This window comes from Martes martes, assembly GCF_963455335.1.
Source record: "Martes martes genome assembly, chromosome: 4".
NCBI lineage: Eukaryota > Metazoa > Chordata > Mammalia > Carnivora > Mustelidae > Martes > Martes martes.
The window spans coordinates 190773831-190796574 of NC_137891.1; the positions used below are offsets into that span (position 1 = coordinate 190773831).

The 22744-nt window shown below is 62.1% G+C and overlaps 3 protein-coding genes across 9 annotated transcripts in view; 2 read left to right on the plus strand and 1 right to left on the minus strand.

Annotated features, from left to right (window-relative positions):
• The first annotated feature begins 59 nt into the window (after positions 1–59).
• Positions 60–12590, plus strand: INTS11 (integrator complex subunit 11). Of its 3 annotated transcripts, none has more exons than XM_080800821.1 (17): positions 60–91; positions 3058–3155; positions 3622–3695; positions 4477–4705; positions 8444–8542; positions 8626–8660; positions 8917–9055; positions 9542–9606; positions 10004–10193; positions 10518–10601; positions 10978–11067; positions 11174–11336; positions 11455–11562; positions 11647–11708; positions 11778–11920; positions 11998–12127; positions 12217–12590. In XM_080800821.1, the coding sequence occupies exons 2-17, from the start codon at positions 3117–3119 to the stop codon at positions 12280–12282; spliced, it is 1716 nt and encodes a 571-aa protein (XP_080656947.1). In that variant the 5' UTR covers positions 60–91; positions 3058–3116; the 3' UTR covers positions 12283–12590. The 3 variants fall into 3 exon arrangements, with proteins under 3 accessions (XP_080656947.1, XP_080656945.1, XP_080656946.1); XM_080800819.1 differs by having other exon boundaries at positions 87–243; XM_080800820.1 differs by having other exon boundaries at positions 87–243; positions 11805–11920.
• Positions 12465–15638, minus strand: PUSL1 (pseudouridine synthase like 1). 5 transcript variants are annotated; one of them, XM_080800822.1, is made up of 8 exons: positions 15417–15638; positions 15152–15209; positions 14855–15042; positions 14558–14707; positions 14300–14470; positions 13434–13485; positions 13189–13351; positions 12465–13074 (listed from the first exon to the last, which is right to left on the minus strand). In XM_080800822.1, exons 1-8 carry the CDS (start codon positions 15485–15487, stop codon positions 12971–12973), a joined length of 957 nt encoding a protein of 318 aa, XP_080656948.1. In that variant the 5' UTR covers positions 15488–15638; the 3' UTR covers positions 12465–12970. The 5 variants fall into 5 exon arrangements, 3 of the variants coding, with proteins under 3 accessions (XP_080656948.1, XP_080656949.1, XP_080656950.1); XR_013966682.1 differs by lacking the exon at positions 13189–13351 and adding an exon at positions 13805–13998 and having other exon boundaries at positions 12491–13074; positions 15417–15535; XR_013966683.1 differs by lacking the exon at positions 12465–13074 and adding an exon at positions 13805–13998 and having other exon boundaries at positions 15417–15535.
• A 633-nt stretch (positions 15639–16271) lies between these two features.
• Positions 16272–22744, plus strand: part of ACAP3 (ArfGAP with coiled-coil, ankyrin repeat and PH domains 3) — a 14610-nt gene continuing 8137 nt past the window's right edge. The window contains exons 1-5 of the mRNA XM_080801759.1: positions 16272–16406; positions 19897–19954; positions 20546–20665; positions 20859–20912; positions 22086–22145. Coding sequence (XP_080657885.1) covers positions 16360–16406; positions 19897–19954; positions 20546–20665; positions 20859–20912; positions 22086–22145 — 339 coding nt within the window. The 5' untranslated portion in view covers positions 16272–16359. The remainder of the gene's footprint in view (positions 16407–19896; positions 19955–20545; positions 20666–20858; positions 20913–22085; positions 22146–22744) is intronic.

Genomic DNA, 22744 nt, shown 5'->3' on the forward strand with positions numbered 1-22744 from the left:
TACCGGCTGCCCAATCCGGAGGCTCGACGCGTGGGCCGGCGTTTCCGGCGGGCGCACCGGAAGCGGGCGCCGTTGGGGCTGCGCCTGCGCGGTACGTCGCCGCGGGTCGGGGTACGGCGCGCCAGAGTCTCGGGTCTGGGGTGTCGTGCGGCCGCGGTGGCTCTGCCGGCTCGGTGGGGGCAGAGACTACGGGGCGTGGGAGCGCGCCCGGCGGCATGCCCGAGATCAGGGTCACCCCCCTGGGTGAGTGAGGCGCGCTCGGCCGGCCTCGCGGGCGCGGGGCGGGCGGCGGTCCGGGGACGAGCCGCGGGGGCGCCGAGGGCTGGCCGGGGTCGCCGACCCGCGGCTGCCGTCCGCGGAGGTCTCGGGCCGGCTCCGCCTCCTGAGGGTCGGCTCGGGGGTCGGCCGCTGCGGTGCTGCGGCGTCCCCAGCTCTTCTCGCCGTGAGAGGAGGGTGGGTCCGCCCGCCGGACGCCGAGCCCGAGAGCCCCGGCCTGCGTCCTCGCCGCGCCGGCTTCCGTCCACGTGCACGGATGCCTGAGGGCGCCCTCGCTGCCCTCCTGCATCGGTCTCGCACCCGGTACCTGCGGCTTCCCGTTTACCCAGTCCCGCCGTCCACGCGCCGTTCAGCCATGTCTCACTGGGGCTCTGCGGCGGCGTTGGTTTTGTTTCTAAGGAAGGTTTGTGTTTTGTAAAAGGTATAAAAGCCCAAGGAGTGCAGAGCACCGAAGTGGGGAAGGTCCCTGAGAGCCCAGGGCCCCAGGAACAACGGGGGTTATCGGGTTGCGTTCTGGAGGCCAGCCCTCTGGAGCTCTCTGGGCATTCTTCCCGCACTCGTGCTCTGTGCTGCCCTGGACCCTGCCTCCTGCACCGGGACATGCGTGGGGAGCGTTTTCCTGTGCAGGTGCTCCGCACAGCTCTGCATGCGTCCTCATGCTGTGAGTTCGTCATCATGCAGCACCCCCGGCCCCGCGTGGGGACACTGAGCTGTTGAACGTCCCTGCCCCACGGTGCCGGACAGATCCCTCCCTCAAGAGCCTCTCGTAGCTTTTGGCACGAGTTCCCCTCTGGCTGCTGGGACCCCACACTCCCCTGCCTTTGGCGCCCCTCCAGGGGCCTCCTCCGATCGTGCTTTCCCGAGTGCTCCTTCACGATTTGGCCTTCTCACCACTCACTCTCTTCCAACAGTTCTTTCTGCTGCTTCTCTTACCCGCGTCTGCACCTGCTCCCAAGGCCATAGCACGGTCAAAGCAGAACTCCTTCTCTTTTGTCTTCCTCTGCCAGCTTCTGCCTCCTGGCTCGCTGGTCATGTGGGCCAGGTGCAGAGAGGCCTGGGTCACTCCTGCCCCACAGGCTTTGCACGGCCGCCCCTCCCATCTCCTGGCTGTCCCTCTCCACCCTGCTCAGAAGTCATTTTAGGGAGGACTTCCCCTGGTGTGGGTCTGGAAGTTTCTGTGTCCCTTCCCCTACCTTAATCTTCTCCAGGGCCTACACTCTACCTGATGGACTCAGTGTGTGTCTTATCTACATGGTCATTGTCTCCTTTCCCTGAAACATAAACTCCTCAGACATGAAGTCATCTTTGTTTTCTTCTGAGTCCTGCCTCTTTGTGTGTGCTCTAGACTCTGTTCCCCACATCTGCGGCCCTGTTTGGGCCACTCTCCTTGCTCCCTGGGATGGTTGTGGTTCCTGTTGGGAGTAGAGTCCAGTGCCTAAGAACTGAGCTCTGGAGTCCAGAAAACCATTCCTGGCCCCATGCTTAGGATTCATGTGTCCGTGGGGTGATCCCATGACTTCTGTGCCTTCACATCCTCTGTAAAGAGGGGCAGCCCTCCCCTTACCCAATCACAAATGTCTGGAGGGCCTCTGCACTGGGCACAGCTCTAGGGCTAAAGGTGCAGCAGGGAGCAGACAGCTGAGACCCTGACGTTGTCCTGCTGGGGCAGGAGCAGGCTTATGAGAGATCTCCAGGCCTTTGGCTTGGCGGCCTGAAGCGTGCAGATGAAGCTCTTGGCTGGGGTCACCTACTGTTGTCACGGGTGACTGAAGCTTCTCAAGGACCAGTCTGGGTCCTGCTCTGGGCCACCTTAATGTGTGTGGCGCTAACAGAAGGCGCTGACTCTGGCTGGCAGACAGAAGGTTGTAGGATCAAGATGGAAAGCGGGTCGTTTGCTATCATCAGGCCCTGCAAGGCTGTGTGCCTTTCTTCTTGGGTCTCCAGACCCCAGAGGAGGTGACAAATGGCTACCGGAGGTGGCTGGAATGTGGCCTGCTGGGGCTGGGGCAGATGGGTAGGGCTTGAAGTCAGGAACGTGGATAGGACTCAGGTTAAGTTCTGGGCTCTGGGTGCCCTGCGGGGGTGTGGTGGTGAGCCATCTGCATTGTGGCCACTGTAACTGGTCATTGCTGGACGGCTCGGGCCAGGTCTCCCCATGGCTAGGCTAAAGCCACACAGGTGTCCCTCTGCAGGACAACACCTGGAGGTGCTTGATGTCTTCTGGGAGTAGGTCCTGGGGGAGAGGGCTCCATAGCCCAGGTGTGCCCCCAGTTGAGTTTTCGAGAGGGGCAGTGATGCCCTGTGGGGCGCCGTCTTACCCCTGTTAAGTGCCAGGACCACAGTGCAGCAGCACCCGCTACACAGCCCCGGCCTTTGAAGGTTCCTGTCAGCCACAGCAGGTGGGCTGCCCCCTCAAGAAGTGGGGGTCTTGTTCCGTCTGACCTGGGTGGTGGTGGCAGGGCCTGAGGCTGGAGGTGTGGTGGGGGAGGGCATCGGTCTGGAACTCCCTTGGCAGCCTTGGCATTTTGCCCCAACCTGCACATTTCCCTGGCCTGAGTGTAGAGACGGTGGTGCTGCTGCTCGCCTCACACGTCATCAGCACAGCAGCCACGGGGCTTTCCTAGGCCACTGAGGGTTCTGCAGGGTCAGGGACCCACCCAGAGTTCCCAGTGGGGTTGTGAGGCAGGTGGCTGGACCTCGTTCTTGGGGCGGGGCCGTTGGTTGCCGCTGCAGGGAGAGGGCTGTGGGCGTGGCAGCAGCCCATCCCATCTTGGTTTCCAGGGGCTGGCCAGGATGTGGGCCGGAGCTGTGTCCTGGTCTCCATCGCAGGCAAGAACGTCATGCTGGACTGCGGAATGCACATGGGCTTCAATGATGACGTGAGTCCTGAGGGAAGGCAGCCCGGAGGGACCTCATTCAGCTCCTTGTTGCTGTTCTCAGCAGCGCCCCAGGCTTCAGAGCCTCGGAGTAGGGACTCTGGGAAGGTGGGCAGTGGCAGGAGGTGGGTGGGCCTGGGGTCACTGCATTCCCTGGCAGGCTCCCCACCATCACTTGACAGATGGGGTGCCCCGTGTGGAAGGCTTGGTTTGTGCCAGAGCAGGGTCTCTTGGGCTCCTGCGGAGTTTCGGGGCAGCCCAGTGGCCCCCATGCAGGCCTTCTGGCTGGGTGATCGGTTCTGGCAGTTTGTTCCCTCCCTGTGTGCTTGGAGGCTGTGAGCAGTCAGTGGTCATGCTGTGGCTGGCCAGGCTCAGCCTCTGCCCTCGTTCCCCACTCCTGGGAGCCGCTCTCTGGAGTGCTGGCAGACCCAGGGCAACTGTGTTCTGACCCTTTCTCTTGGCTTGCCAGAGGCGCTTCCCTGACTTTTCCTACATCACCCGCAATGGCCGGCTGACTGACTTCCTGGACTGTGTGATCATCAGGTGGGCACCGGTCGGCTGTTAGTGTTGTGTGGGTTTGCACCTGGCCCCACCTTGAGGGCTCGGGAGCCCAGGAGAGCCACTCGGGGCCTGGGAAGGCTGCAGGCTGTGGGGTGTCACAGGCCCGGGTTCTGCTCTAGGTTTTCTGTGTGGCACCCCCCAGGGCTGCCCCTCCCTGGCTCTGGATGGTTTGCCTGAGACCTCAGTGTCCACGGTTGCTCGTTGGTGGGCTTTGGTCGGCATGGTGGAGCAAGGGGCACCCTGTGCCGTGTGTGCCTATTGGCTCTGCCCGAGTGTCACGGATGAGAGCCCTAAGCCCCAGCTGCCCCAGGAAGATGGGGCTGTGCTTGGGCAACCGGCCCCCGGCAGGGAGGCCATCCCCACCCCGGGTCTGCTCCATTCGTGGACACGCAGCATTCCCTTCCCTCTGCCCCGGTGCCGCCTTGCTGTGGTTCACGTGCCGTGGGGTCTTCCTGCCCATTTGCCAGAGAGGCTAACTGTCCGATGCCCTGTCCCCTTCTTAGCTGCTTGTCGTTACTCCATAGAACATGTGTCTGTCTGACCTGGGCATTCTCTCTTCAATGCCCGCTGATTTATTGGACATTCAGATTCCAAGTTCCAGGAAGGTAGTAGTTTTTGTCACTCTGTGGTGCTGGGGACGGTCTCTGATGCGTGCTAGGGAGTCAGCGCACGAATGAGTGAAGAGGCCGGTGCGGAGGCCTGGGGAGGGGGCAGGCTCGATTGGGGAGCGGCGGCCCTGGGCTGACCTGTGTTGCACCCGCAGCCATTTCCACCTGGACCACTGTGGGGCACTCCCCTACTTCAGCGAGATGGTGGGCTACGATGGGCCCATCTACATGACCCACCCCACCCAGGCCATCTGCCCCATCCTGCTGGAGGACTACCGCAAGATCGCCGTGGACAAGAAGGGCGAGGCCAACTTCTTCACCTCCCAGATGATCAAAGACTGTATGAAGAAGGTGGTAGCCGTCCGCCTCCACCAGACGGTCCAGGTCAGGGTCCTCACAGACGCCATCTCACTGTGTCGGGTACTGTCCGCCAGGAGGCAGCAGTGGGCAAGCGCATGTGGTCCTGCCCCAGAATCTGGGTCCCAGCCCAGATTCGGGGACACACAGGGCAGCGTGCCAAGCGCCCATCAAGCATGTGGGACCTCTGCTTCTCTCCCAGCTCTGTGCCTGACTGCGTCCGAGAAGGTGTGCTGGCCGGGGCGGTGGGGGGCAGAGACTGGACTTTGAGTGGGCAAGCCCTGAATGGCAGCCAGTACTGGGCTGTGGGGTTTGGGTTTTGCCTCAGTAACTGTTGTGTGTGGGTCAGCAAGGAAGTGAAGGGTTTTAAGCAGACAAATGCAATCAAATTGGGTGAAATGTATCACCGAGATTGTGGGTCTGTTTCTCCTTAGAGTCAGTAGGTTTTGCTTGTTAGTAGGTATCTGTGCATTTTCAGATATTTCTGGTTGGACTTCTTGTCGGCACAATGTGTGTTTATCTTCAATGGCACTTTTAACCTTAAAGTCTGTGTTCTGGTAATACCACACCACCCTCACCTTTCCCATCTTCGACTGTTGCCATGGTATGTCTTTTTCCGTTGTTTTACTTCCAACTTGACTGCATTGTGTTTTATTTTTTTTTAAAGGTGTTATTTATTTATTTGACAGACAGAGATCACAGGTAGGCAGAGAGGCAGGCAGGGAGAGAGGGGGAAGCAGGCTCCCCGCCGAGCAGAGAGCCTCATGCGGGGCTCGGTCCCGGGACCCTGGGATCATGACCTGAGCTGAAGGCAGAGGCTTCACCCACTGAGCCGCCCAGGCGCCCCCTGCATCGTGTTTTAAATGTAGCTCTTTTAAGTGGCATGTAATTTGTTTGTTTGCTTGTTTTTTGTGGGTGTTTTGGCATATGAAAATTTATTACTGTCGCATTTTCACCATCAAACTTAGGATCTGGGTTTTCCCTTCTGCCTTTGTATAAGGCGGAAGAGAGACGTTGGGTATTTTGACAATCAGAAATGTCACTGACGGGCACCTGAGTGGCTCAGTGGGTGAAGCCTCTGCCTTCGGCTCAGGTCATGGTCTCAGGGGCCTGGGATCGGGCCCTACCTCGGGCTCTCTGCTCGGCTGGGAGCCTGCTTCCCCCTCTCTCTGCCTGCCTCTCTCTCTCTGTCAAATATGTAATAAAATAAATAAAATCTTTAAAGAAAAATGTCCGTGATAGCATGACCTTTGTGACCAAATCCAGCACCTACAGCTTCGTCCTTTTCCTTGACAGCCGGCAGACGGCCGCCCTGGGGTTGTTTTTGCCGCTCTTGGTCAGCTGGACCCTGACGCACTTCTGGTGGCAGAATGCGACTATTTGGCTCTAAGTCCTACTTCTTCCAGCACAGTTCCCTTTGCATGGGAAGTGTCTCCACAAGGGTCGGCCCCCAGGGCTGTTCCCGACCGGGTTTTCTCATACTGTTTATCATGGCGCTTCTGAGCTCATCGGTGGCTGCGGAGCTTCCTGGCCGTACGGAGACCGGGCTTGTGCCCATCCCGCCGGTGCCGTGGGCCAGCGCAGAAGACGGTTTGTTGGTGTTAATCTTTTCCCGATAGCTTGCCAGATGGAGCATTTGGACCCTGCGTTTAGTAAGAAGACTTTGAGTTTAGCGCTTACTGTCTGCTTCCCGCTTGTCCTGTCTGTTCTGTGTTTTCTTTCTCTTATTGCTTGCTTTGGATTGGTTTTTTAAACTTTCTGTTTTTCTTCTTTTTAAGGGTTTATTTATTTAGAGAGAGTGAGCAAACGAGCGAGAGCGAGCACAAATGGGGGGGAGGGGCAGAGGGAGAGGGAGTGGCAGCCTCCCCTCCGGAGCGGGTTCCATCTCAGTTCCTCAGCATCCTGACCTGATCCGGACGCAGATGTTTTTTTGTTTGTTTGTTTTTAATTTTCAGAATTGCAACTTTGCAAGAACTTTTTTTTATAAGATTTATTTATTTATTTGACAGACAGAGATCACAAGTAGGCAGAGAGAGAGGGGGAGGCAGGCTCCCCGCCGAGCAGAGAGCCCGATGCAGGGCTCGATCCCAGGACCCTGGGATCATGACCTGAGCCGAAGGCAGAGGCTTTAACCCTCTGAGCCACCCAGGTGCCTGGGAGGCAGATGTTTAACCAACTGAGTCACCCAGGCACCCCTCTGTTTCTCCCTTTTATTTGGCTAGTAATTTTATACTTTTGTAATTCTCATAGTGGTAGAGTTTACAAAATGCATCCATGACAACAAAAATCTAAGGTGTTTGGAGGTTTTGCCTGTAGGTAATGCAAAGGTCTTAGAACATTTTTTTAAGAAGATTTATTTATTTATTTGACAGAGAGACACAGTGAGAGACGGAACACAAGCAGAGGGAGTGGGAGAGGGAGAAACAGGCTTCCTGCTGAGCGGGGAGCCCGATGCGGGGCTCGATCCCAGGACCCAGGGATCATGACCTGGGCCGACGGCAGACTGAGCCACCCAGACGCCATGTCTTAGATCCCTTCCCTGATTTAGGCTATTATCTGCCCTTATTTTAATGTGTTCAGTATATGTGGAACCTGGCAGGATGCCATTACTAACACTGATAAAGTCGGGTTTGCTGGGTGTCATCTCTGTTTACCCTCTCTGCTGCCTGTGTTCTTCACTTCCTGTTTGAGATAATTCACCTTGTTCCTGAAGAAAAGCAGTGTGGGTCCGTCAGTAGGTGGGTCTGCTTCGCCCTCCTTCCTGAAGAACTTTTCTCGTACATGTGAAATTCTAGTGTGGCGGTTACTTCTTCTCAGTACTTTGAGTATGTCTCGCTACTCACTGTTTGAAAGACAATCTTTAATCTTAGGCTGCTTGTAGGATTATGCTCTTTTCTCGGGTGGGTGTGCCGGGACGGACCCGTATGCTGTTCTTGGGAACCTGTCCGGGTGCGAAGCCTCTCGGCTCTGCGGCCTGCGGTCTTTCACCAGGTTCTTCCAGGGCTGCTCCTGCCACTGTCCTCCAGCCCAGGGCCCCGGATTCCAGAATGTTCGGCCGCCTCACTCCAGACTTCCCTCATGCGTATTTCTTTCTGTGCTTTGTGCTAGATAGTCCTTTCTGTATATTTTAGTGCATTAATACTCTTCAGTTATATATAACATGCTGTTAAATTCATCATTCAGTTCTTTATTTAGGTAATTATAGTTTCTGGTTTTAGAATTTCCTTTTTTTTTTTAAGATTTTATTTATTTATTTGATAGAGGTCACAAGTAGACAGGCAGGCAGAGGGGGGGGAGGGGAGCAGGCTCCCCGCTGAGCAGAGCCCGACGCGGGATTCTATCCCAGGACCCCAGGATCATGACCTGAGCCGAAGGCAGAGGCTTCACCCATTGAGCCACCCAGGCGCCTCTGGTTTTAGAATTTCTGCTTTTAAAAATAATTTCTAGTTTTTTGGTCAATGTTCTTAATTTTATCTTTTATTTTCCTGAACATGTTAATTTTAGCCCTCAAACTCTGGGTCTGAAAACTCTGGGAGTCCTGAGTCCGCTTCTCTTGTTCTCTGTGGTGTCAGCTCCTCCCTTGTAGCTGTTGTAGCTGTTGGCTGAGAACTGGACGTTGTGTGAGAACAGGAAATGGTGAAAGGATCCGCGTTCTCCTTTCCCGCCCTCCCCAGTGTCCACCTCCTTGGCCCCTCTGCCGTCCTCTTCAACTGACCACCTGCCCAGCGTACCCTGAAGACCTGACTTGAGTCCTCTCCTCTGTAGGTGGACGACGAACTTGAAATCAAGGCCTACTATGCAGGCCACGTGCTGGGGGCAGCCATGTTCCAGATCAAAGTGGGCTCAGAGTCTGTGGTCTACACGGTCAGTGGAAGCACGTAGGGGACAGTGGCTACTGCTTGGCTGGGGAGAGGGGACACCTGTTTCACTACCGCATTCTTTGCCAGGGTGATTATAATATGACCCCGGACCGGCATTTGGGGTGAGTAAGCGGATGTGTTTGTTCCGTCCCGTGGGGACTCTCAGGAGTACAGTGAGGCTTGTGGATGTGCTGGGGGCTTGGGCAGTCCGTGCGTTGGTTTCTGCCACACGTCCTCTGTGCCCGGCGGAGTCTCTTCCTCCTGTCTCCCCCAGCGTGCTGCTTGCCCGTGGGTCCAGGGAAGCCGTGGCTGGGGTCCATTGTGTTGCTCCTAGCCACGTGGATTGTCCACCTCCGGCCACGCCCACCTCTGTTATAGAGCTGCCTGGATTGACAAATGCCGCCCCAACCTGCTCATCACAGAATCGACATACGCCACGACCATCCGGGACTCCAAGCGCTGCCGGGAGCGAGACTTTCTGAAGAAAGTCCACGAAGCCGTGGAACGTGGCGGGAAGGTAGCTGGTGCAGGCCAGGTGCCAGGCAGGTCTCTGGGCCATGTGCCCGCCCTGACCGTGCTGCACAGTCCTTAGGCCACGTCTGGCGTGTCAGGAGACGAGTGCTGTGGGTTCTGGGCATGCGGGGAGGGAGACTTGCTCAGCATTAAGAAGAAAAACTTATCTGAAGACGAGTGGGGTGTTTATTCACCTGTCACCTCAGATCCCAGACCGGGACTGGCCAGGACTCTCTGGCAGAATGTGGGGGCCTTGCCTGTAGTTCGCAAAGGGCCTCTGGCTCTCAGGGGTGCCTGGCTGTGAGCTCTCAGTGGACACAGCCTCTGACCGTCTGGGCTCCCAGCAGGGCCGGTCTGTAGAGCATTTGCTCCCTGAGAAGGTAGCCCTGGGGCAAAGCTGCCTGCCAACTATGGTCAGATGTGGGCTTAACTCGGGTGGGCAGCGCTGCCAGGGACTCCGGCCTGAGCCCTCCCTGCCCTCCCCCTGCAGGTGCTGATCCCTGTGTTTGCCCTGGGCCGCGCGCAGGAGCTGTGCATCCTGCTGGAGACCTTCTGGTAGGTGCGGCCAGACTGGGTTCTGGGACCCCTGGCCTAAGTGGGCATTCATGGGGTGCCTGTGTCCAGCCTGGGAGGGTCCTCAGTCCGGCTCTAGACAGAACACAGGCTGTATTCCTGGCAGCTCTCAGGTTGGGGTGTCTGATACCTGTGCGGGTGCCCGCCCAAGGCAGGAGGCCTGTGTTGTGCTTTTCCACACCAGGCACCCCCACTGTACCATGTGCTCTGGGTCCCCTTCATCAGAACCAGCATTTTATAGAAGGAAGTGGGCCAAGGTGGGGGGACATCAGGGAGGTGCTCTTCCGCCAGACACAGCCCAGGCTGAAGGTGTGAAGGGTGACGTGGGCCGGTCCTTCCATGGCAGCCTCCTCCACTGTGGTCCCTGCACCGTCCACAGGGAGCGCATGAACCTAAAGGCCCCCATTTACTTCTCCACGGGCTTGACGGAGAAGGCCAACCACTACTACAAGCTCTTCATAACCTGGACCAACCAGAAGATCCGTAAGACCTTTGTCCAGAGGAACATGTTTGAATTTAAGCACATCAAAGCCTTCGACCGAGCATTTGCTGACAACCCGGGTCCGATGGTGAGGTCCTGGCCAGGAGGGGCTGGGGATGTCTAGCTGGTGCCTGTTGTAGCCGAGTCATGCTTGCCCCGGGCTGGGGCATGTGCTGACTGTCCACACATGGGACCTCCTCCATGTCTGGGACACGTGAGGGGGCTTTGCCTGCAGGTCTCTCTCAGGAAGTGGGGTGCACTGTGCTGGGGGAAAGACAAGGTGGGGGTCAGAAGGTGGGGCCTGTGGCAGGTGCAGGGTCAGGAGGCTCTGAGGGCAGAGGAGCTGGGCCCACGGCCAGTGCTGGTTCTTTGACAGGCGGGCTACTGTCCGGCCCCTCTCCCCACCCCACAGGTGGTGTTCGCCACACCAGGCATGCTGCATGCTGGCCAGTCGCTGCAGATCTTCCGGAAGTGGGCAGGGAATGAGAAGAACATGGTAAGAGGTCCGCCTCCCAGGAGGGCTGGCTGGTGAGGTTGGGCAGAGAGGTGGGGGAACGGGGGCTGTGTTTGGCTTGGGGACGCTTGGTTGTCAGGACAGGGCTCAGTAACCTGGGCCCAGTGTCTCACCCGGTGGCTCAGACTCTTGCTTTGGGTCAGCCTGTTGCATCAGGCAGTGATGCGTCCTGAGCTGATGTGGTACTCGGGCCTGGGTGGGCTTGTGCGGAGCCCTCTGAGCACCCCTCCCCCCCGCCCCCGGGTGCAGTGGGGTCTGGGATAGGGAGCTACTGGCAAAGGAAAGGGGCCATTAAGGGTACAGGTTCAGATAGGCAGGGAGGAAGCCCCGAGGCAGGACTTGGCCGCCCTCCCCGCAGGTCATCATGCCTGGCTACTGCGTGCAAGGCACTGTGGGCCATAAGATCCTCAGCGGGCAGCGCAAGCTGGAGATGGAGGGGCGGCAGGTGGTGAGTCCCCCCTTCCCCGGCGGCTGCACGGGCCCCCTCTGGGGTTGGTGGGGAGCCCCTGGAGCCAGCTGCCTGTGCCGATGGCCTGTGTGTCCTGACGCCACAGCTGGAGGTCAAGATGCAGGTGGAGTACATGTCCTTCAGCGCCCACGCGGATGCCAAGGGCATCATGCAGCTGGTGGGCCAGGCAGAGCCCGAGAGCGTGCTGCTCGTGCACGGGGAAGCCAAGAAGATGGAGTTCCTGAAGCAGAAGATTGAGCAGGAATTCCGTAGGCACGGGTGGGGTGGGCCGATACAGGGGAAGTGGGCACGGTCCACCCCCGGGGTCAGCACAGGCAGGGCCGGACGGTCTGGATGAGGCTCTCTGCCGCTCCCCCTCTTGCCCAGGGGTCAGCTGCTACATGCCGGCCAACGGTGAGACGGTGACGCTGCCCACGAGCCCCAGCATCCCCGTGGGCATCTCGCTGGGGCTGCTGAAGCGGGAGATGGCGCAGGGTATGCAAGGCGGGGCACACCGGGCAGGGGCAGGGCCGTGGCGCGGCGGGTGGCCGGCTCCTATCCCTGCCGCTTTCTCCACAGGGCTGCTTCCCGACACCAAAAAGCCCCGGCTCCTGCACGGCACCCTGATCATGAAGGACAGCGTGAGTGTGCACGTGCTGGGGAGGGCTGAGGGGTGCCCCCGCCCCCCCTGACCTGCCCTTGCCCCGCAGAACTTCCGGCTCGTGTCCTCGGAGCAGGCCCTCAAGGAGCTTGGTCTGGCTGAGCACCAGCTGCGCTTCACCTGCCGCGTGCACCTGCACGACCCTCGGAAGGAGCAGGAAACGGCCCTGCGGGTCTACAGCCACCTGAGGAGGTGGGCACCCCGCTCCTGGCTCTGGGGTTGGGAAGAAGTGGGGCACGAGGTGGGGGTCTCACTGTGCCTCCCGGCAGCGTCCTCAAGGACCACTGCGTGCAGCACCTTCCCGATGGGTCCGTGACTGTGGAGTCCATCCTCATCCAGGCTGCTGCCCACTCAGAGGACCCAGGCACCAAGGTGCTGCTGGTGTCCTGGACCTACCAGGTGAGGGCTGCGCCCCAGGGGCCCCGCTTGCAGCCCCAGGTGTGCTCAGGGAGGATGTGCTGACGGTCTTCTCTTGCATCTGGCTCTAGGACGAAGAGCTGGGCAGTTACCTCACGTCGCTGCTCAAGAAGGGCCTCCCCCAGGCCCCCAGCTGAGGTCAGCGGGTCACCAGAGGGACCTAGGCTTTCGTTCTAGGGCTGTGTCTGTGCCTCAGCTCTTCCCTCTGTCCCTGGACGCGGAGCCCCCGGCTGCTCACGGCCCTTGTCTGTGAGGACGAGACCACAGTGTCCTGTGCCTGCCCAACTGGCCGCTCTTGGCTGAGGAAAGAAACCGGGCTGGGGACTTGATTTCTATTCTTTATTTCTATTCCCGAACCCCCAGTGGGTGGAGGGACGCTCCTGAGGTGTTCGTTTCCAGTAAAAGCGGAACCAGCGGCTGCGTGGCTGTGCCCTTCTTGATGCGCAGACCTCTTGCCTGCAGTTCACCCGTCGCAGCCCGGGGTGCCCAAGAAGGCGGGGATGCCGGGCAGGCACTGGCCAGGGGAGGCGGGAGGCTCACGTGGCATGCAGAGCTGGGCAGGGTCCGGCAGCAGGGCTGCGCGTCCTGGCCGCCCCGACCTCAGCTGTGGAAGCTGCGGGTTGTCTGCAGCTTCTGTGCGGCAAGCCCTGCGGGGCGCAGGAGGTTTTCTGCAGAGGCTGGGCCTGGTCTTAAGTCCACAGCTTCATCTGGGCTGCGGAGCTCCTGCCTTTCAGGCCCCTCCTTCCTCCCTGAGGAAACCTGCTTTCCCTCTACTGGAAACTCGGTTCTACGGCCCGGGTCAGGGCTCCAGGGGAAGGAGGCACCTCACTCCAGGCCTCTTGCTTTGGGGCTGCCGGTCTCCAGGTGGGGATTCTTTGGCCGACCTGGGGCTTCCTCGCTTTCCTGCTGAACGGAGGCTGGATTCCCACCTGCAGGATGCGTGAGGGCTGCAGCACAGCTGTGCTGTCACCGAGAGCCCCGCCCCCACCAAGCGCTCAGCCTCAGGAGGGGGTCAGTCAGTGGGATGCATGCGGGCACCTTACCAAGGCTCCTGTATAGCACGGACTTGAGGAATAAGCCATGGGCCGGGGCCACACGTGCCTGGTGCCTGCCCAGGGGGTCCCGGCTTTCCAGGATCACCTTCACCTGAGCAGGCATCAAAGTCCCCAGCCCCACAGCCACCAACACAGCTGTCATTCTCCGCACCTGCAACCCAAAGCCAAGGCTGCCACAGGCTCCCAGCCCCTCAGGCCACCCCTGCCCCCAGGAGGCCCAGGGCAGAGCCCACCTGCTTGTACAGGAAGGACTGGCTCTCAAACTCCAGGTTCCAGAATTGCAACCTAGAAATACAGGCAGCCCGAGTCCACACTGTGGCCCCAGACAAGGAGGTGGCCAGCGGGAGGGATCTGGGGGAGATTGGCTCCCACTCTCTTCCACCCCGGGGGCTTCCACTGACCCCCCTACCCTCAAGTGAAGCTGTTGGGAGGGACAGTGTGAGTGGGAGGGGCAGCAGAGCCTTCTGGGGGCCTTGGCAGTGGGGACAGGGCCCTCAGGTGGAGGTGCTGCTGAGGTGGGAGTCCTGGGCCATCTGAGGGAGGTGAGCACGGCCAGCTCATCTAGCGGAGACCCAAGCCCCGGGCTAGGTGCTCTTCAGCTGACCATATGCAAGTTCCTCCTCCCTTCAGTGTTGGCTCCCATCGGGAGGGTTCTGGAAGTCAATAGCTGACAACTGGCCAGAAGCCCCAGGGACAGTGCTGGGGGCAGTGGAAACAACCCCCGACCAGGTAGGGCTGGAACCACTGGTCTGGTGCTGCTGCTTCAGCAAAGCCTTTTCAGTAGCTGCCAAGATCCATCTACGAGATAACGAACGCTGGGCAGGGCAGGGCAGGGCAGGGAGCCCTTGGAGAAAGAGCATTTTCTGTTCTCTGCCCCCCCCCCCCCCAGCATGGCAGGAACCCACCCTGGAGTGGAGGGCACAGCTGCTGGTTCATGGTTGTTGGGGCCATGCCACTCAGCTGACTAGTGTCCCTCCATGAGGACTAGCAGGGGGTCCCCAGCCCCCACTGTGCCCTGCCTCTATGCCATCCTTGTCAGGGAGAATGCTAAACCCAGCTCCCTCAGCCCCGGACCAGTGTGCGGGCTGTTCTTCCTTACCTGTTCTCCTGGGGTAGGATGAAGGGGCTGCCTGCGTCAGGGGCCACAGAGGCTCGGCGCAGTGTGCGCACTGAGCTCGTGGCGGGGCTGCCAGCTGACTGGAAGGCACTGAAGTCATGCGTCCCCAGGAGGTGCTGGGCAGCCTCCTGCATGGCGTCCACATCCAAGCAGCTGCAGGGAGCCAGGGGACTGGTTGGGAGGGAGTAGCCAGCCAGGTGGGTCTGACACCTTCTCCCACCCACTCACATCCACACTCACTCTGCCTGCAGTGCCCAGCACCGGTTTCGCTCAAACACTGACAGGTGGTCAGGCCGGTGGCAGCCAGTGACCAGACGGTACAGGTAGGTCCTGGATGTGGCTGCGTGGCGGGCATGGAAGTCACTGGGTACTCGGAAAGCTTGCAGTACCCTGTAGGAGCAAGATTAGATACACCAGAAGGATCCTGCCACCCACCCAAGTGACCCCTTGGTATCTCTATCACTCCCAGAAAGTCCTTCCTGACTTATGGCCTCCACCCACCGTGGACCAGTCTGGAGACAGCAGATGGGTGCTCACCGTATGGCCGGGTGCCTCAGGTGGGCGTTGAGAGCCTCTGCCAGAACCTCCGGGGAGAAGGGGTGTTGGCCTGAGCGGCGCTGGACGTCCAGGTGAGCCGCGTTGCACAAGGCGTGGACCCCGGCATCCGTGCGGCTGGAGATAGTGAACTTGACCGGCACCACCGAATTCAGCCGCTTTGCAGCCTCCTGCGGGGACAGAGCAGCCTGCGGCGGGGTGGGCAGCGCGGGGGCTCCCATCTGCCTCTCCCTCAGGTCTCCCTCTTTCCACTCCGGGCGGCCGGCCGGCAGAGCTCACCTCCAGGTAGTTCTGGACCCCGACGGCGCGCTGGGAGCCCCTGACGGCCGCGACCCCGCTGCGGGCGGAGGCGGGCTCGGGTCAGCGGCCGGAGTTCGGGCCGTGCCCCGCCCTCTGCGGCCCTCCAAGTCTGTTCCCTCCCCGGGGCGTCCCGCCGGGTGACCCGAGGTGCGGGTCCTCAATTTAGCTCCCCCCCAACCACCACGTCGGGCGCCGGGATACACGTCGGGGCCGCGGGCACGGATGGGAGGTCCGGAAGACGTACTTAAATTCCGTGCCCAAGTACTGGAAGTACACGAGGTAGCGCGCCGTCCCCGAGCCTGCTGCAGGGCCCATGGCGGGAGTCTGCGGAGCGCGGCCAGGCTCAGCGGGCCCAGGCTCCGCGGGGCCGCACGTGTGCCCTGCGCTCGCGCGTGCGCGCGCGGGGAGGCGGTGTGGCCACGCCCCCGGCTGCGTCCGCGCCCGCGCCTGCGCTTTAGCGTTTGTCCGCCTCGGCAGTCCGGCCCTCACCCGCCCTCTGGCCTCTAGGGGCGGGAGCGGGGGGCGGGGCCGAACTAAGGGAGTGGGTGCAAAGTGCAGAGTCGCGGAAGAGCGCGTGGGCCGGATTCTGACCGCGGCGTCCAGGAGGGGCTCCCGTGGGCGTGCACTCATTCATCCGTCCTCTCGCCCGCTCACCCACGCCCTACTGCCCCGGAGTGGGCCCGTCCCCACGTCCCGCGGAAGCGGTTTTTTGCAAATGCCCCGAGTTGCGCGACGGCCGCACCGCGGGCGCGAGCAGTCCCGCTCTCCCCGCGCCCCGCGGACAGTCCGGCTGTAGCTGGGTCCGACTCCCTTCCCAGCCCGCGGTGGCCTGGGAACTAAAGGACGGGACGACGGGGCGTCCCGGCCGGAGCCAGGCGTGGCCGAGCCGCAGGGAGAGGCGTTTGGCGACGCTCCCCGGCCGTGACAGCGGGAGGCGCGCGCGGGCGGTGAACATTGGCGACGCTCCCCGGCCGTGACAGCCGGCGGCGCGCGCGGGCGGCGGACTTTGGCGACATTCCCCGGCGGTGACAGGCGGGGCGGGGCGGCGGCGCGGCGGCCTCAATCCGGGGCGGGCGGGCGCCGAGCGCGGCGCGGGCGGGCCGGCTGCCGGACAAGCGGGCCGGCCGGGGATGCTGCTCGGAGCGCCGCGGTCCTCGTGCCAGTGAGCGCCGCGCGCCGCCGCAGCCATGACGGTGGAGTTCGAGGAGTGCATCAAGGACTCGCCGCGCTTCAGGTGCGCCCCCGGAGGCGGCGCGGCCCTTTGTGGTCGGCGGGGGTCGCCACCCCCTCGGGGCGCCCGGGGCCGCCGTGGGTGGGCGCAGAGAGGGGGGTGTCGTTGCTGCCTTTGTGGCGGGCGCGGGAGCCGGTGATGGGAGCTGGAGGACCCCGCCTCGGACAAAGCCCGCAGCCCGGGGCCCAAAGGCCTTGAACAAAAGATGCCCCTTGTGATGGTCACCTCGCGCGGAGGTTGTTCGCGTGGGGGTGGGGTGTCCGCCGGCATAGACACGTCTCCGTGGGAGTGTCCGCCCCAGCTTTGTGTCTGCACCTTCGTGCTGGCCACCTGCACGGGGCTGAGAGCCCCCTGGCCCTGCAGTCCAGCTCTGGCCGGGGTTGTCTGGGTGCGAGGGGCGTCTGTCCCAGGGAGAAGTGCACGGGGGTCAGGCAAGGGGAGCCACGTTTTCAGCCTGAGGCCAGCTGCTTGGCAGGGGTGACCTAGGGGCCTGGAGGGGTGGGAGTTTTGGGTAGGGGTTCTGCACTGTACCCAGCACCGGGTTGGTCTCTTTGGTCCCTTCCGGGAGTGCGGGCATGTTCACCCCTGGGCACCCAGAGCCCCTCCTGTGTGGCAGGTGCATGTGTGGGAGCTCCGCTCCTCTGGACCCCCCGGAGGTGCAGACCCTGGGTGTGAGTGTGTGGGTGGGCTGCACCCCCCGGCTGATACGCTTGCTGCGTGCATGTGTGCCTGTCCCTCTCTAACGCTCTCGTGGGTACCTACTGGCGCTATGCGTTTATCCCGCACACATGAGCTTTGGGACACAACACACGTTAGTCTGTTCCTGTGTATTCCGGCACTAGGCCTACGTGTGCTTGCACCTGTGTGTGTCCTGTCTGTGGGCACACATGTCTGTGTGTACCCTGTGTCACTGTGTCCAGGTACGTTTGGTTGCACACGAGCACATGTGTGGTTGCTCATACGTGTGTGTGCCTGCTGAGTCTTGGGTGTGCCGGCAGGAAGACCTGCGTGTGTGCGCACTGGGGAGCCTCAGCATTGGTGCCCTTAGCTCTGCGCCCCTTACCTTGCACAACCATCACACAGGGGAGCAAAGGCTTGGGGAGGCTAGGGATGAGGGGCCAGAGGTTGGCCCAGGGAGGGGCCCCAGCGCAGAGGGTTTGGGGGTGATTCTCTGCATTGTCCCCTCTGCTGTTGCTGACTGATTGAGGGAGGGGGTGTGAGCAGCTCCGGCACCCACAGTCCTGGGTTTGCACCACTGCCCACTGTCCTCCAGGACCCAGGCTGGGGGGGGAGGTGTAGCCGGGGCCTCAGCTGTGGCCTTGGTCCTGACTGATGCACCCTGGTCTCACCTTGACCCGTTGCTCAGATGCCCCGTGGTCCTTCTTCCCGAGTGGTCAGATTGGGGGCATCAGCACCCTACTCACCTCCAGGCCTTCTCTCCTATACTAGCCTGGTCTGTCTGTGGCCCACGGGTGTGCCTGCCTGTTTTCCCTCGCTTCCTCTGGCGGGAGGGGCTGCCCCAGGAAAGTGCCCGTCTGGGCCCGGGGTTGGGGGCTGAGGAGATTCATCTGAATGACTCTTGGGCCACAGAAGCCACACTGTGTGGGTTTTGGGGTTGGGCTGAGATTCAACAGGGGTTTGAGGTTCTCCTGGGGTCCCACTGTCTCCTCACCCTCACCCTGTCACTGCAGGGTAACTTGGGACTTCCTGGGGGCAGGCCTGGAGAGAGCCACAGTGGGGCTGGGCGGGGGTGGGGGGGCTGTGCTCAGTGATGTGGGGCCAGGTGGCCCCAACCCTGGGAAGAGGGACCATGCCCGCATGCCAGTGGCCTGGGGAGAGCCCCACAGCCCTGGGGTGCATGGGGGAGAGTCCAGACCCTTCCAGACCGGCCAGGAGTTGCCCCCTCCCCTGGGTGGGGCTTCAGGCGCTGAGTCATGGCTTTGGTGGGGAAGCCTGCCTCACCCTCCTCCTTGTCATCCAAGCTGCTAAAGAAATCCTGGAGGGAGGGCGGGAGAGGAGGCCTTGGGTCCTTGGAGGCTGGGGCTCCCCCATGGGGTGCAGGTTCTTGGCTCTCTGCAGAGCACCCTCCTTGCCCCTGTGAGCACATTCATCAGCATCCGGTGCAGCCCCACCCTCGTGGGGGGGGGCCTCCCTGCCCGAGTATAGCAGCTCTCTGCAGGTGCTGGGTTGGGGGGGGGCTGGGGTGGCCCGGGGTCCAGCAGTGTCTGCTCCCGGGGGGGCGGTCTATCCCTTCTCTGGAGCTCAGAGTTCCCTTAGCCCTGCTGGAAGGAACCTGTGTCCTGTCGGGGAGAGTGGTGGGAACGTCCAGTCCCTGGCTGGAGCCGCCTGCTTCCCTCCCAACTGCTCCAAATTGTGGGCCCGCAGATTGGTATATCTCCCGTGAGGGACAGTCCCTGACCAGAACCCTGACCGGGTTCCCAGGCCTGGGAACCCCTGGAACGCAGCGCCCCCTGCAGGCCACGGGGGCAGTGAGGGCCCCTATACCTGGATGGCCTGGCCTCTGCCCTGCCCCGGCCCAAGACCTGTCCCTGGAGGCCTGCCTCTCACTCCTGGGCCCCATTGTCACCCCTGGCGCCCGGGCCCTGTCGCCCTTCATCCCCAGGAGGCCAGATGGGCCCAGTTCACCAGCTGATCGGGTTGGGGGGCGGTGGGGTGGGTGGTGCTGGGATCCTGGCCCTCCTTCCCTATTTCCTGTTCCCAGAGCAGGGGAGGGGTCACGTGCCTGATCCATCTGCCTCGCCTTCCGGGGATTCTCCCGTCTGCGGCTTCTCTGGTGATGTCATCCGTTAACTCTTCCCTCCCTGCGGTAGCCCCATTGTCAGGCTGCTGCGGTGGGAGGGGGCTCCCCTGAAGCTTGTCCCACCGCTCCCTTTGGGCAAACTGTGCTGTTTGGTGTTCTGAGGTTGGAGGAGCCAGGGGGCACCCGTTCTGCTGCTGCTGGAACTGGCGAGAGCAGCTGGCTGCTGCGTATGGGCCCTGAGACTGGTCCGCCCCAGGGTCCGTGGGCCCATGCTGGGGCTGAGGTGCCCTCGGAGAAGGGCAGTGGCCGGGCTAGGAGAGTGGCCAGCCAGTGGCATCCCCTCCCTCTATCCCCGGGGGCTTGTCTGACTTCTCCCTGGGGCCGCAGCAGCCAGACCCCAGATGGGGACATTACAGCTGGCCAGGCCCCTTCCTGCCTGGGGTGGTGGTGGGCACTGGGTGGCTTTGGAGTCAGCTGGGCCTGGGTCCAGACTCACCCTCTGCCCAGGGGCGTGTCTGCCTTTCCCAGCTTCCGTTTCCTGCACGTCTGGGGAGCACGGGACAGCGGGTGGGCTGAGGGGAGCAGGTAGCCGGAAGCTAAGCAGTCCCTTCCTACCGCCCGCACGTTGTCCCAAGGAGGCGAGGGGCACAGGGCACAGAAGCCCCCGCCTGCCCTGAGCCTTGGGCCCTGCGTTGGCGGCTGGGCCTGCAGCCACCCTCGTTCCCGTTGCAGGGCTACCATTGACGAGGTGGAGACGGACGTGGTGGAGATGGAAGGCAAACTGGACAAGGTGAAGGTCCCGGGCTGCCTCTCCGCCCCCGCACCGGGCCCTGACTTGTTCCTGCACAGACACACGCGTGTGCGAGAGCGGGTGTGCGTGCGTGTGTGCGCGGGGCGTGCTCCCTCTGTGTGCGGTGTACAGGGCCTGGGGCTGTCCCTGTTTCTCCCACTGTGGCCTACCGTACCTGTCCCAGGGCGCCCATGCTGCTTGCCTGTGTGAGTCTCCCATGAAGTGGGGGTAGGCCTTGGTGTGCCCCCCCACCATCTGTGGGGTGCTTCCCAGGGACAGGGTTGGGGGAGGAGAAGAGGGAGAAAGCAGCGGCAGCATCCCTGAGCTCTGCTGGCTGATCTTGCCAGCCCCCCAACTCCCGCCCTGTGTTCCCCTGCTCTGGCCTGCTCTGGAGCCCCTCAGCGTCCTCCCGGCTGCAGTGGGAGAGAGAGGGCTGGCTCCTCAGGCACAGCTGTGTCCCAGGCGCAGACGGGCCCTGAGCAGAATTCCGGCTGCCCCTGGGCGGTGCCCATCTCTGTGGCCTGGCTTCTTAGAGGAGGTGAGCGTTGCCCCGAGAGGCAGCGCGAACGTGGCCCCTTCCATCCCCCGTAGCTGGTCAAACTGTGCAGTGGCATGATCGAGGCCGGCAAGGCCTACGTCACCACCAACAGGCTCTTCCTGAGTGGCGTTCGAGACCTGTCCCAGCAGTGCCAGGGCGACGCCGTCATCTCGGTGAGGGGGCAGCTGAGCTCTGGCCTCTGGATGGGTGGGCACAAGCCGGCAGCTGCTTGACTGGGAGCCCTGGGCATCTGCACTGGGCCACGGGGGCGCGTAGCTCCAAGACCTGGGGACGAGGGTGCCAGCCGCCCCTGGGAACACTGCCATCTCATCTGAGCTGAGGTCTCCCCTCCCCCATCACCCCCAGGAATGCCTGCAGAGGTTTGGAGACAGCCTCCAGGAGATGGTCAACTACCACATGGTAAGCCCTGGCCGCAGTGGGGGGGCCTGCCAAGGGCACGTCCCTCTGGCTTCCAATGCAGGCAGCCCCCCCACCGGCTCCCCGCAGGCCCCGCCCAGCCTGGAACTGCTCTCTGCTGGCTCACGGGGAGCTGAGCTGGCCACTGCTGGGAAGCCACGTTCCTGTTCCTCCGGTCTACGGGGGTGGGGGGTGTCCCTGAGGGGCTCTGCTGTGTCCCAGGTTAGGGCCAGACAAAGGGGAGGTACTTGGATTCTGGGGGTGGGAGCAGGGGGCGACAGAGCCCAGGTCTGAGGCCAGTGGGGTCTTCGGGTGGGGGATACTCAGAGGCCCATCCGGGATCCCCCAGTTGTTCTGGCCAGGCCGTAGAAGTGCCTCCCTGGCTGACCCCGGGGCCCCTGGATGACTGCCAACCTCACTGTGACCCAGGCTGGGGCTCGAGCCCCTCAGGGCCCCTAGCAGGGACACACAGAGTAGGGCCCGAGGCCCATGTGGGTGGTCAGACCCTGGCTTGGGAACCAGAGCCCCAGACTAAACAAGGAGCCCCACCCCCGCAGGGGAAGTTTAGAAATAAACCAGCTCAGGATAGCTCATCCTCCCCAGTCCGTCTGTCTGTCTGTTCCTAGTTAGGGCCCAGCCCTCCTCCCGTGATGGGGGCATCTGATTCTGGGCCAAATCTGCGCTTAGGGATGCCCGTCCAGCTCCTGACAGCCACCCTCCCCTGTTCCCTAGGTCAGGTCCCTTGAGAGCTCTGGGCTCTGACCCGATCCTTTCTCCTGTAGGCTTGGCTATGTTTGAGGTGGCCTCCAGGGCCGGGAGGCGGTGGGTGTCACCCAGCGGCCTGTGTGTGCTTGCCGTGTCTAAGTCGGCATGGGGTGGTGCCGTAGGAGGGGGACCCGTCTGGGAGAGCTCTGGTCTCTAGCCTGGCTGCGAGCCAGTAGGGGAGATGGGCAGGTGGTCACAGCTGGGGCCTCCGGGCACCAACCCAGGCCTGGGGCCACACCCACTCCCCTGGACCCTGGGAGGCTGGCTCCATGGGGACAACCAGCTGCGGCCCAGGCAGGGCTGGGCGGGGCTTTCCCTGGTCCTCACTTGGAGGGACAGGGGCTTGGCCCCTGGAGCTGTGGGGGAGTAGACCCTGACACCGCCTCCCTCCCTCCCTCCCTCGGCCCCCAGATCCTGTTCGACCAGGCCCAGAGGTCTGTGCGGCAGCAGCTCCACAATTTTGTCAAAGAGTAAGTGGCCCTCAGACCCCCGAGGGAGGCCTGGCCTCTTCGGGCCCTGGGAGGGGTTGGTGGTGACGCCTGTGATGGAGTGGTGAGCAGACACAGCTATGCTTGATTTGAGGGGGTCTTGGGGCCTGCCTAGGAGAGGCCTTGGCCCAGGGCCTCAAGACTCTAGGTGGAGGACTTAGCAGGAACAGAGGCTTGGAGGTGGGACCAGGCTGCAAGCAAGGAAACGGCCTGGAGCACACAGGGTAGCCAGGGGGGCCTCGGGCAAAGGGTGAGGGTCAGGATGGGCTGTCGACGGAATTAGGGTGGTGGTGGAAGGGGTGTGGGCTGGGTGGATGTCTGAGCTCGTGTGCAGTTGGTGCGTTTGTGGTACCCTGAGTGATGCTGAGTTGAATCCGAGTGTGAGTGTGAGGTCCAGGGTGGGACAGGGGGTCTCCCTAGGCTGGACTCATCCTGGGAGTGAGGTGGTGAAGGGCAGGGGAAGGGGGCCTGGGGGAAGAGGGGAAAGGAATGGGGAGAAGAAGGACACGGAGGAGGAAGGGAAGAAGCAGGACACGGAGGAGGAAGGGAGGAGGAAGGAAGGGAAGGGGGCAGGGGGGGAGG